Source organism: Nannospalax galili, unplaced genomic scaffold (assembly GCF_000622305.1).
Source record: "Nannospalax galili isolate Female #2095 unplaced genomic scaffold, S.galili_v1.0 scaffold294, whole genome shotgun sequence".
Lineage (NCBI taxonomy): Eukaryota > Metazoa > Chordata > Mammalia > Rodentia > Spalacidae > Nannospalax > Nannospalax galili.
Window position 1 is genome coordinate 609,264 of NW_008335053.1, and position 13,795 is coordinate 623,058.

The 13,795-nt window shown below is 40.0% G+C and overlaps 1 protein-coding gene across 1 annotated transcript in view; it reads left to right on the forward strand.

Annotated features, from left to right (window-relative positions):
- The first annotated feature begins 320 nt into the window (after positions 1–320).
- Xpr1 (xenotropic and polytropic retrovirus receptor 1) overlaps positions 321–13,795 on the forward strand; it is a 173,274-nt gene continuing 159,799 nt past the window's right edge. Inside the window, exon 1 of the mRNA XM_008829741.3 lies at positions 321–596. Coding sequence (XP_008827963.1) covers positions 528–596 — 69 coding nt within the window. The 5' untranslated portion in view covers positions 321–527. The remainder of the gene's footprint in view (positions 597–13,795) is intronic.

A 13,795-nucleotide genomic window follows, 5' to 3' on the forward strand; every position in this document is an offset into this window, starting at 1 on the left:
TCAGTGCTGATCCATCCTTAAGGGTTTTATGAAAAATCATTATTAAAATGGAAAAAATATTTGCACAGTTCCCTGCAAATATAAGCGTATTGTGTGGATTACTGTTGCTCCAGTACTAATAATAATTACAATAACAACAGTGTTACTTCCCAGGCAGGCAGTAGAGAGCAGCTGTAGGCCATCAGCCCCCAGACGGAAGAGGTCAGGGGAGGTGCCTCCAGCACGTCCGGCCCAGAAGGGGCGGGGAAAGAAGGCAAGCCCCCGGCCTCGTCCCGCCCTCTCCCCGGCGGAGCGGCGTAGGCGGTTACCATGGCGATGACGTCTAGAGGGCGGGGTGGGGCGGGGCCAAGGAGAGGAGGAGGAAGATGGCGGGAGGGCGGCTCTGAGGAGACCTCGGCGGCGGCGGAGGAGGAGAGAAGCGCAGCGCCGCGCCGCGCCGGGGCCCATGTGGGGAGGAGTCGGAGTCGCTGTTGCCGCCGCCGCCTGTCGCTGCCGGAGCCGGGTGGGAGTGAGGGGGTCGCGGCAGGATGAAGTTCGCCGAGCACCTCTCCGCGCACATCACTCCCGAGTGGAGGAAGCAGTACATCCAGTATGAGGTAGGGGCGGCGGGGCCAAGGCGGGCTCGGAGGGGCGATTGTATCCCCAGTCCCGACCTCCGCCTCTGCCTGGCTTGCCCGGCCCGGCCCGGCCCGGCTCGGACTTTGCCCGGCCGCCGTGGGCAGCCACTGCCGCATCCCCGCCGCTACCGGCCCCCGGCGGCCCGGCCGTCCTTCCCCTCCCCCGCAGCCCTCTGCCGCCGGGGTAACGGATATGAAGGCGGCCGCGGAAGGAAGGGCACAGCCTGGCCGGGGAGCGGTGGTGGAAGGCCGAGCCGCAGGTGCCACGGCGGCCGGGGGTCGCGGCAGCTCTGTGCTCATCCCCCTGCAGCCCACTCCCCAGACCTCCCTTCTCCCGAGAGCACCCCCTCGCCCAGGTTAGGTCGTTTCTCGCTGCTCAGCCCTCGCCGAGGACTCCTGCTGTTGCAAGCTAAGCCCCTCCAGATTGCCTTCCTCACGCAGAGCCCGTGGCTTTACCCAACTTGTCCAGCGTTGACAAAGGCTTTGTAACAGGATTGAAACTTGATGAAACGTGTATCACAGAATGTAGTGGTTTATAGTTTGCAAACGCTTTGAACAAACAGCTCTGTTTTGATAAGGAGACAGTGATCATGTCTTTGTACTGATGGCACGAACTATAACAGACTCATCACACGTCTTCGGACCGGGGGTCTTCGATCTTCCCTGGTTTTGGAAAGGAGGGAAGATAATTATTTCAGTTTTCAAGTCTTCTAAGTTTTTTTTTTTTTTTTTAAAGACAGGGAGAAAATCATTATAATGTAAATGCCGTACCTTGTGTGTTACACAGGTCAGCTCCCCTTTCCTCGCAGTCTCTGTGATAACAGCTTTTAGAGGTATTTAGTAGTATAAGCAACCTTGCATTAGGATTGGGAAAAAGTAAAGGTGGTGAAACCACTTACATCTTTAGAGGGTAGGATAGCCGAAGGAATTTCAGCTTTGTAGCAGGTTATCCTAGGTAGCTGGCAATTCAGCTCCTGGATAGAGGAAGACATTTATTTGCAACCTCCAGGAATCCACATCTATAGTATGAGCAGAACAAAGAGTATAAAATCAATAGGAAGGCACACATACGAGCTAGATTTTATGAGTTAAACTATTCTAGGTCTCTACTTTTATATGAATGTAGTGATAGGATGCTTAGGGGACAGCAGTTAAGTACATTTATTCATATAGTTGATGTAATAATTGAAGAGCGGGAAAAGGATGTAGTTATATTAAACAGAATCTTGAAGATTGTAAGATAAGTTTACTTGTAATGTATGATGTTTAATGTCAGAAATGCATGTCTTGTCATTATTAATACTTTGTCAGTTTTCTTGTAGTGTTTTGTGGGCACATTCTGTAAGAAAAGGGTCTAACATTTCAGGCTGTAGAGTTGTTGATTTATTGTTTCTAATAACATTCTGGCAGTTTTAAAGCCTTGGCTAGGATCCAGATGATGGATTTTATTGAAAGAAGGGTATTGGATTTTCATCTTTCTAGTAGCAATTTTCAGCAACATAGCCAGTTCCTCACACAGGACAGAAGCAAGCCTGCTGAAGCAAACCTTCCTATTTAGCATGGAGTGCTTGATTTTGGTAGAAGTGACAGTGGTTGGATGTATGCTATGATTGATTTTAAGTGTTTCAACATTTGACTATTTCATAGAATTAACTTGGAATAACTGGGGCTGGAAGGAGAAGTGTAAGATTTTGTTTGAAAAGGCAATTAGCCCTTGATTTGTAATGTCAGGTCTATGGCTGGAGTAACCACAGTGATTCTGGGACTCAATTTACATAGTCTGACTATGTTCATTATGATTTCTCTAGATCAGTCACAGAGGGATAAAATTCATGTGCTACTGAGTGACTGTGTTATCATTCTCGGGCCAATTAGAAATTAGTTTTTGAAAAATTCATTTATTGTGCATAATTGAAATTTGATTCTACAGAGATTCCCCTACTATATAGTAGGGGATAAACTCATTGTTCAATAGGCAAGATGAAAAATAGGGGGTGTTTTCTTTGTAAGTTGAAACAATTAAAGACATTTACCTAGGGTTTCATTCTTTGTGTTGTGCAGTATTTTTGAAGAGTTTGTGCTCTTCTTTTAAAGATGATGTAGAGGCGTGAGTATGAGTGTCTGTGGTCCAGGAATGTTAGCCCCTTAAAAATTTAAGGAAAAAAGCTTATTCATAAAAAAAAAAAAAGTTAACCTTTGTTAGGGAAAAGGACCTTGGCATAATTTTGTAATATGTACTTTAACATAAATGAAGATGATGCTTCTAAAAACAGAAAAGACTTGGATTTGTTTTACAAGCACTGGTGGTGAAATCTTGATGTATTACCCTTGATTTTGAGCCTAGACTGCCTTCTAGTGCTGTGAACCAATGTGAACTGTGCAGCTTCTTTGTTTTTTTAATGTCAGTTTATTAAATATCAGTTGAATTAGGCAGAGCTTTAGCTAGAAGCTGAACATTTTGCTTACATCTATAATTTGATGTAATATTTAATTACATGTAGTATTATGGCTACATGGTTGCATGGTGAGTGCTAGTTCTTGTGTATTTAGCTGTGATACCCTGGAGACTGCTCTTGTTCTCTGTTTTATAAAAAACGAATACAAAACCAGCGCTTTTCAAGTTCCATTCTAGTTCATAAGTTTTTGTCTAACTTTTGATGTTTTTACTGTCTGGGATTGTTTTATTAATAATAGTAGCACATCATTATCCTGAAAATTATTAGTCTTCAATTTAAAAAAATTGTGGCGTTCACGGATTCGCTCTTCATAGACTGAATAAGCATCAAAGAACAGAGCGGCAAGGAAAAAAACCAAATAAGGAAATCTATGTGATGCTTTATGAATAATTTTTACAATACTAAATACAAGTGAGCAGGGGTGGTCCTTGTTTCTAATAACCTGAGTATGAATCTCGGCATAGAAAAGAGAACATTAATATATCTCTACAAAAATGATTTAAAAAAAACCCCTTAGAATCAATGGTTTTATTTTTGGGAGTTCTATAATAGATTAATCAGAATTAACTAAGGCCAGTTTCACCCAACAAACAAGTAGGTTCATGTTAGTATTTTACAGAATATTAATAAAAGAAGTAAATATTTTTGCTGCCTTTGACTGCTGACTTGTGGTCTTCCCTAGGGTTCTGTACTGCCTTGGTCTCTGAGGAACCAGGAATGGCTTTTTTCAGTGTATACTATAGAAATGTAAGATTCTAAAACAGCAAAGTCTCTAAATTACAGGAATTGAAAGGGATTTTAAAAGATTACCCCTTTGTTTTTTTCAGGCCAAGGTAACTAAGGTCCAGAGAGTTTAAGCCACTTGCTTGGTGTCCTACAAATGTGTGGACAAACACATGTACACACACACACAGACACACACACACAGACACACACACACACACACACACATACACACACACACACACACACACACGCACACACACACCCCGAGCTAGTCTCTTGAGCACTGTATTATTGGGAGCCAGGCCTAACTCAGTGTGTGACCCTATGAAATCATTTCCTCATTCTGGGCTTTAAGGATTGTTCATCTGTATATAATGTTAGAGAACTGAACTTTGATGGTTTCTAAGCTCATAGTCTCATATAATCTAAGAATGTATCCAACTCTAAATTTCTTTGCTTTGTTATAGTTTAGTTACATTTATGAAGAGGACAAATTTAAAGAACCATTTTAAAATCACCTTAATATCTTTTTTAAAAAAATTTTTAAGGAGATTTTGATTAGTGAATAGAAAATCCAGTGAAAGTTTTTATTTCCATTGCTGGGTATTGAACCCAGGGCTTTGGGCATGCTCAGGCAAGACTTTTTCATTGAACTTAAGTAAACAAAAAGTAATGGTCTTGAACTAATTTTTTGTTGCATGATTTGGGTGCTACACACACTGCACTTGCCTTTCAAGTATAAAGAAGCGTCGCCATAACACTGTTATGATTTTTCATTTATAGAACTCTCCTATGAGAGAACTTGTGTTGCAGGCTTCAGTTTCTCAAAGGTATTATGTTGATTAGTTAGGGTTCACTTGCCTTGCTGGAACTTGTTTGAAATTTCCAGTTTGGCCACCCGATGGGGCACAAACTACACTTTTTCTTTAATACTTCTGCAAAGGAAAGTACAGTGTGGTGTATTTAAAGTCATACTTGTAAATAGTATTATTACTGCCTGGCATTAACAGATACGATTTAAGTGAGTGAATACAAGTAGAGACAGGAAGCTATAACTGTTCTTTATTATTAAAGTGTGTCAGGGCGGGTATGCTGGTAAGATTATACTTGTCCATCCATCCTTGAGGTTGGTTTTGGATCAGCTTTTGGATGAAGTCCCAGATCATAAGAACCTAAGAATCTTATTTGACCTGGGCTGACCATGGAAAATTAGTCCTGGCTTCAGGTTCAGTCCTAATTTGGAAAGCATTTGAGAGAGTCATACTAGCTAGGATTTCAGGTATGTTTGAATTATAGGCCCCATACCAGTGTTCCCCATGCTCCGTGGGGTAGGAGAAGAGACTATTACAACTGTTTATTTAATTCTTATGCATATGAAAAAGAAGAGATAAAAATCTTAGCAAATGCGTTGCTGTAGCACTCTCACTAAGGAGGCTGTCCACAAGTGGTCTGATATTCTGAGGGAATCAGGATGGCCAGTGATTGTCTCACTTGTTTGTGCACTTTCAGCAGATAGAGTTAATGCAGTTATAGGTGCCTAGGTAAATGGATGCTGTGTAAGTCTTAAATCAAACCTTATAAAATAGATGGCCTAACAAAAGAGATGCTGTGACATTAATACCGATAATGTAAGCATAAGTGAACAAGACAACGACAGCTGACAAATCTAGAACTAGCTTTGAGCTAAATTACAGATAAAACAGCAGTGCTTTGTTAGATCTGACAAAAAGTTCATCAGAATATTTCAAAATCATATTAACATTTTGAAGTAAAGGTTTACATCCACTGTCATCCACACTTAACTTCACCATAAATATGCCTTTTAAAGATTTGTTTTCAGTTTATATTCATCATAATTAAGTTCAAAATTAATTGAGTCCTGAGCTTTGAACTATATCTTTGAAATACTGTGTAAATTAGAAAGTATGAAGGGGTGTGGTAGTGCCTGCATTATAATCCTGATACTGACAGGCAGAGGCAGCTGGATCTCTGTGAAATCTACATAGGTCCAAGGCCATTTAGGGGATACTAGTGAGACCCTGTCTCCTGGGCTGGATGTAGTGGCATATACCTTTAATCCTAGCACTCTGGGAGGCAAAGCCAACCTGGTCTATGTAGTGAGTTCCAGGCCAGCTGGGGCTATAGTGAGATACTGTCTCAAAAAATAAAAACTAAACAAACAAAAATAAAAAGAAAAGGTTAAAAAGATCATCATCTTGTATTTATTGAAGGGGCCTCTAGTATTATAAAGACATTAGGTCAGAAATACGGAAATAAAGGCCTCAAGATAGAGTTCTGCCAATGAGTATTCATAAATAGTCAACAAGTGGTTGTGTTGTGTGTGTGGTGTATGCATGTTTGTCCACATGTATGTACAGGTGTACACCCACTTTTGGCACTTCTGTTTAGAAACTAGAGGTCACTGTCAAATATCTTCCTCTTTTGCTCTTCACTTTATTTTTTGAGACAGAGTCTCTCATTGAACCTGGAGCTCATGGATTTGGCTAGAACATCTAGCCAGAAAGCCCCAGCATTCCATCTGCTTCTGTTATAGACTCATGTCCTGACACCCAGCTTTCATGTGGATGCTGGGAGTCCAAACTCAGGTCCTTCATGTTTATGCAGCAAGCTCCTTACCTACTGAGCTCTCGCTCCATCCTCAACAGTGATCTTCTGAAGATGAAAGGATTAGAATACAATCATAGAGGAAAAGTGGGATTTTTTCTTTTTTTTGAGATAGGGTCTCCCTATAGCCCCAGCTGGCCTGGAACTTGCTAGGTAGACCAGGCTGGCTTCGAACTCACAAAGATCCACCTGCCTCTGCCTCCCAGTTTTTATTTTTATTTTTTTGAGGGTTTATGTATTCTAGACTGGCCTTCAGTTCTTTATGTAGCCAAGAATGACCTTGAACTTCTGATCATCTTTCCTCCACCTCTCAAATGCTAGAGTTAAAGGGATGTGCTACCACTCCAGTTTATGCCTTGCTAGGGATTGAACCCAAGAGTGCTAGGCAAGCACTCTTTTAGTTGAGCTACCTCCCTAGCTCCAGAAAGTTGAAAGTTAAGTTTATTGTTTGAATTATCTACGTGGGTTAAATAGGTAAAGTAACAATTCACAGGGTAACCTATATGCTGTGTGGAAATTTTTTTTATACCTTAGAACAGTGGTTCTCAAACTTATTTTTTGTCTCACAACCACTTGAAACTTAAAAAAATTTTAAATTTATTTTTATTTTTTGTGTATGAGTACTTTGCCTGCATGAATAGTAAGTGTATCACATGCATGCAGTACCTCTGGAGGTCAGAAGAGGGCATCAGATCCCCTGGAACTGGAGTTATGGATAGTTGTTAGGGGCCAGGTGGGTGCTGGGAAGTGAACCCAGGTCTTCTGCAAGAGCAGCCAGTTCTCTTAACTCTCCAGCACCCTCACTTGAAACTCTTAAAAATTATTGAGGATTCCAATGTTTATTAATATATTAGAAATTAAAACTGATAAATGATTAAAGCACAAGAATACAAGAGCATATCTTTATAGCTATTAGCAACATAATCTTACATTTTATGCATCACCTGAAAACTGGTTTGTATACTTATGAAGAATGAAAAGAAAAAAATAAATGGTACTATTATGAAAAATAGTTTTGACCTTGTGGATTCGCTGCACAGGTTTTGATGATCCGGAAGGGTTCCACAGTCTTCCAGAGTTGCTTCCTTTGAGCACAGGACTTCTTTCAGAAAGTTTGGAAATGGCCTGAAAAATGGTGCTCTAGTCTTCGGAAGCTTGTAAGAAGATAAAGGAGTCTGTAGAGTAAGTCTTTTTTAGTAAGTTTGCCACACAGAGGGAAGGATGATGGAGAAAAGGAAGTTGGTTTTCTTGGATTTCATCTGGTTTTTCGTTCTACCCTCTTTTTTATTATTTAAAGACAGGGTCTCCCTGTAGCCCCAGCTGGCCTGGAACTTGCTATGTAGACCAGGCTGGCTTCTATCTCTTGATCTCACAGAGATCAGCCTGCCTCTGTCTCCAAAGTGCTAGAGTTAAAGGCATGTGCCACCATGCCTGGCTTCTACTCTTCTTTGAATTAGCAAAAATATGGTTATCTTGTCTTAAGAAGAAAACATTACCAGTCATTGAGCACTTAGGAATCGGGTGTTGGCTGCTTCATATTATGTGCTATCATTCAGCCTTTATAACTTTTGCAAGGTGGGTATTATCTCCATTTTACTTGATGAAGTAACCCAGCCTTAGAGAAATAAGTCAGTTTGCTCAGAGCTATACACCTACTAAGTAAGTAGAGATAGAATTTGAAATCAACTCCACACTGTGCAGCTCTTTTGTGCAAGAATTGTGAAAAGTAACAGTGGTGGTAATAATGTGCATAATGGCAGTCGTTTTTTTGTTTTTTTTTTTTTAGGTGCTTACCATGTCAGGCACTGTGGTAAACACTTAGAAACATTTCTTCTTATAGCAAGCTGTGTTAGGTGGGCTGTTACCACTGTTTCAGGAGGGGGAGTCTGAGTCTTTGAACTAAGTAAATATATTGCTGCACCCAATTGTGGGTAGCTGAAATAAGATTGTAAGAGCCCCTGTTCTTAATTCCTACTTCATATTACTTTATGAAAAGTACTTATACATAAATACGTACATTTAGGCCTCTCCTGACCTATTCTTGAGCACCACTGACCTGTTCTACATCACCTGAAATTTAACATGGTAAAGCAATGGTATTTTAATTCTGCTGAGTTTTGGAAGGTCGGTAGAGTAGAATTTACCTCTGTTAATTTATGTTCCTCAAAGTGATTGTATTAACAATTATGAATAAGTAGCTGATTATCTTATGAAGATACACATAAGGAAAAGATAATGAGTTCTGGTAGTAAGAGTAAGAAGAGGGAGATAAGAGTGTATATAGGAATTAATTTGCCTCAGTTGGTTTGTTTGTCATGAGATGTTATACCGGTAAGGAACTTTAAAGATTTAGTCCAGGCTGGGCATGGTGGCATGCACCTTTAATCCCAGCACTGGGAGGCAGAGGCAGTCAGATCTTGGTGAGTTCAAGTCCAGCCTGGTCTATATAGTGAGGTCCAGGCCAGCTGGGGCTACAGGGAGACCTTGTCTCAAAAAGACCTCCCCCCCCCAAATTATTTAGTCCAATTCCCTTTTTTTGTTCAAGAGAGATTAGATTCAGAGAGAGATTAAGTGATGAAGATCATTGGCTTGATCAGTGGCTTAGCTAACAATTACCCTGATTTATTATATTGCTTGTTAATTTATATCATAGGCCTTGTGTATTATTAATGCAGAGAATAGACCTGAAAGACAGACTGCATAGGTTCAAATTTGAGGTCTGCCAACTTACTAGCTTAGTGTTTCAGGCAAGTCATTTTGAATTTCTTTTTTGAAATTTTAACTTATTAGTATGTGTTAGTATATATATGATGTATGGTGTGAATGCATACACATGAAGATCAGAGGACAACTTTCAGGAGTCGATAGGTTCCAGGGATTGAGCTTAGATCATCAAGTTTGCACAGCAAGTGCTTTTACCTGCTGATCCATCTCTCTAGCCCAAGTCACTTAATGTTTCTGTGCTTTGGCTGTAAATTGGGAATAATACTGTAGTTTTATGGGACTATTGTGAAAAATTGTTTAAAATTTTTTTTTTTTTTTTTAATTTGAGAGGGGGTCTTACTATGTAGTCCAGACTGGCTTTGAATTCTTTGCTACTGGGCCTCATGCATGCTAGGCAAGCCATCACTACTGAACTATAGTTTATAGCTGGCCTTAAACTCTTGATCCTCCTGCCTCAGCCTCCAGAATGAATGCTGGGATTATAGGTATGTACCACCATGCCCAGCTGTTGTGAGGAGTAAATGAGCCAAAACATGAAAAGTGTGGGGCATGGTGGTACACAGGTTTAATCCTAGCACTCGGGAGGTAGAGGCAGGCAAATCTATGTGAGTTCCAGGCCAGCTGCAGCTACAGGGAAACCCTGTCTCAGATAGAAAGAGAGAAAAAAGAGAAGTCCTTAGCAATGCCTGGCATCTAATAAGAGTAATTTATTGATTAAAATTGCCTTTCCCACACAGCTCTTACTGTGTGATACTTGGATGACAGTATTTATATTAGGGGATGGAGCCTCAAAATTTATCTCTGTAAGATGAGAGATGTGGGTTTTTCTAGGAAATGGCTATATTGGTTTAAACTAATACTCAGCTCTCCATAGCATTTGTTCTAGTGCATTGTTCTTAGCCTTTTATAATACAGTAAGGAAACCAGGTGAAGACAATTACGTGGTTGTGAAGTAAATTAGTTGTCATGGTCATTCTATCTAGCCTGTGTCAGGGTATTCTTTTGTTTTTTAATTGAGGAGAAATTCACATATGCATTCTTAAATATGTCACATAATATTGCCTTTTTAAATTTTGCTTTAAAATTCTAAGAATGGATTTTCTTTGTAGGAATTTAGGTATTCTACACTAATATATTTGAATCTAATCCATTAGCTCACATTAACAACCTAAAACGATTTTTCTGTATGCCAATTAAAAGACTCAGAAAATGATGAGATTCTGACATTACTGATGGCTATTGTTCATTTACCTACGTAAATTTAACCATTGCCTCATTTAGGTATGGTCACAAGTAGAAGCCATTTGAATGAGGAGATGGGACCAAGGAGTTATGGTAAGGCTTAACGGCTTAGGTAGCAATAAAATGGAAGACTGGGGAAGGTTGAAAAATGAATTGCCTATTCCTCCATCGCATACCTATGTTTGATTTGTAGCACAGGTTGTATATGTTACATGGAAAATGCATCCCCTATCTCCTATAACCTAAGTTGCCAAACCAGTCAGGGCAAATGTGTCTAGAGAAAATTAGAGTGTATATTGAACTTATCCATTATTCATGAATGTGCGCCTCTTCTTTTTAAAACAGCAATAAAACAGTAATGATGAGAACAACCACAGATAGTTTATTGGGTACTCTGGTGTGCCAGGCATTTTATATTTAATTCTTACTATCTGACATAGGTTTTGTTATTTTTGTTAGCAGAAAACACTGAATTTTAGATGGAGTAGGATGGCCAAAATTGCATAGCTATTAAGTGGCAGAGCCAGAAAGCAAGTAAGTGCAGGTGTGTCTGATTTCAGAGACTGGGTTCTTAACATGGTGATACACTAAATTTAGGACCATGCACGGTGCTGATGTGGGTGCTAGAGATGTAATGAGTGAGGGCTAGTCCTTGCCTTAAGGAACCTTTAACTTGGGTAGTCTCCTAATCATAGTATATATATTGTGTATTACAGAAGAATGCCAATTGGTTTTGCTCTACAGAGCAAAGGCATTTATGTTAGAAGGCTCTATTATGGTGTTATTTCAGGTGGGTACTAGAGATTCAGTACAATTTGACCACGTGGATAAGAGGAGAAAGGAGACTGGGGCAGTGTGGGTAGAAAGAATAAAGTTGAACAACAGCCTAAGTGGAAATATACAGGCATACTTAATGGAATCTGATTTTAGTAGATCCATTGGACAGTCTATAGAGCAAATGTGGGAAGGATCTAGGAGGGAGTAAAGGGCCTGGACTACTGTGTTAAGTTAAACATTTTAAATATTTATTTATTTATGGAAAAGTTCTTACTATATAGTCCAGGCTTGCCTCAGACTTGCTGTCTTCCAGCCCCGGCTTCCTAAGAGTTGGGATGTTAGGATTACATGCATGTACTACTACCACTTATTTTTATTTTTATTTTTATTTTTTTGGTCTTTTGGAGACAAGGTTTCCCTGTAGCCCCAGCTGACCTGGAACTCACTATGTAGACCAGGCTGTCCTTGAATTCACAGAGAGCCACAAGCCTCTGCCTCCCCAGTGCTGGGATTAAAGGCGTGCGCCACCACACCTGGAACTATTACCACTCTTACTCCATAAAGGACTAAAAAAAGAAATAGTGCAGGGTGGGGCGGGGGGGCCGTGTGTGTGTGTGTGTGTGTGTGTGTGTGTGTGTATGTACGCCTGCATGTGATTTATATTTTAGAGGATGCTTTAGACAAATTGAGATAGGAAAACCAAATAATATAGTCAATGATAAGGCTTGAGTTAATGTTTTATTTCATCAACTTTGATGTGCATTCCACATTTTAATAACTGAAATAGGGGTGTCTTAGAATTTATGCTATATCATTTAATTGATACATAGTGTTTTGGTACTAGAAGTATATAAAACAATATTTGTCATTAGTGGCATTTTAGATTTGGTATTAAAATGTAACTTTACTGGATGCTTGCTGTGTGTCAAGCAGGTAGTAGATCTTGGCCATTCAGCATCTAGCACAGTGTCTCACATTTAACTCAGCTATCTGTTGAGTGAAATATCGCTTGTGATCCTTACAGCAGGCCTGCTAATGTAGATTTTTAATCCTGTTTTTGAAGAAAGGTAATCTCATACTTTAGTAGTTGTCCAAGGTCACACAACTAGCTTCTGGTGGAGCCAAGATTATGAACCCAGGCCTGTCTTGGTCCAGATCCTCTTATGTGATCACTTTTGTAGATTTTTTTTTTTTGTGTGTAGGTTCTACTGAGTAGGAAAAGAGTTGAAGAGGAAGGATAGATTTGTGAGGAATTAGAACTCTCAGGACATTTGCTACAGGGACTAAAATGCTGATGGAATTTGAATAAAAGGTGTCATTTGAGGTCAGTGCCTTGCTTGGGAACCCATTTCACTGGTTGCCAGGAAATATCACAGAATGTCTTTACTTTGGTAAGTTTACTGTGCTCCAAGTTCTGACCTGAATTTGGTCTTTCCAGTGACTCTAGATTGATGGAGCTTGGCCAGTGGTATACAACTAAGTGTTGACTGAATGTTACCAGCTCACAAAGGAGTTATGTATAAATTCCATGCCAAAATACTCAATTACAGTGGGAAATGTACCTAGTACTCACATTCTAGGCTAAATAGGTTTTCCTTGTCACCATGTTTTCCTGTGCTCTCTACCAACCTACTGAGAGTGAGCATGTGACTAGAAAGACTCAATGATTCACTTATTTACTTCTATAAGACCAGGGTCTTATGGTGTTGGATGGGTTCACCTTTTGCAGTAATAACTTCTCCATTGGATTATTGAGTAATGCTTGGATACGCTGCCATTGTTACTGTTTTGAGACTTCTTTTCCCTATTCTTTTAATGCTGACCTCCCCTATTACAGTTTCCCTCCCTCCCTCCTTTCTTTCTTTCTTTCTTTCTTTCTTTCTTTCTTTCTTTCTTTCTTTCTTTCTTTCTTTCTTTCTTCATCTCTCTCTCTCTCTCTTTTGACAGGGTCTCACTGTGTAGCACTGATTGGCTTCATTTTCTTTTTAAGATATTATTAGGCTGGAGAGATGAAGGTACTTACTGCCAAATCTGACAACCCAAGTTCAATCATGGAACCCAGTTGGTGGAAGGAGAGAAATGATTCCCATGGGTTGTCTCCTGACTTCCACACATGTGCCATGGCACAAGTGTACATAAACCCATACATACATAAATAAAGAGATAATGCTGATACTATCTATCTTGGAACATGATTATTTTGTTAGAATATATATTTTTTCCAGTGCTAGGGACTGAAGCAAGAGCCTTGTGCATGCTGAGCAGGCAGTCTGTCATTAAGATACATTACCAATCTCCACCTGTAGAAGAATGAAACTAAACCCCTATCTTTCACCCTGCACACAAGTCAATTCCAAATGGATCAAAGACCTCAATGTAAACCCTCAAACTCTGAAACCGTTAGAAGAAAACATTGGGAAAAACCTGCAAGATATAGGTGTAGGAAAGGATTTTCTAAACCGGACATCAAATAGCTCAGGAAACAAGGTCAAGGATCAACAAATGGGTCCTCATTAAACTAAAAATCTTCTGTACATCAAAGGAGGCAACCAGGGAAGTGAACAGAAAACCCACAGAATGGGACAAAATCTTCACCAGTGACACATCCGACAGAGGTTTAATATCCAG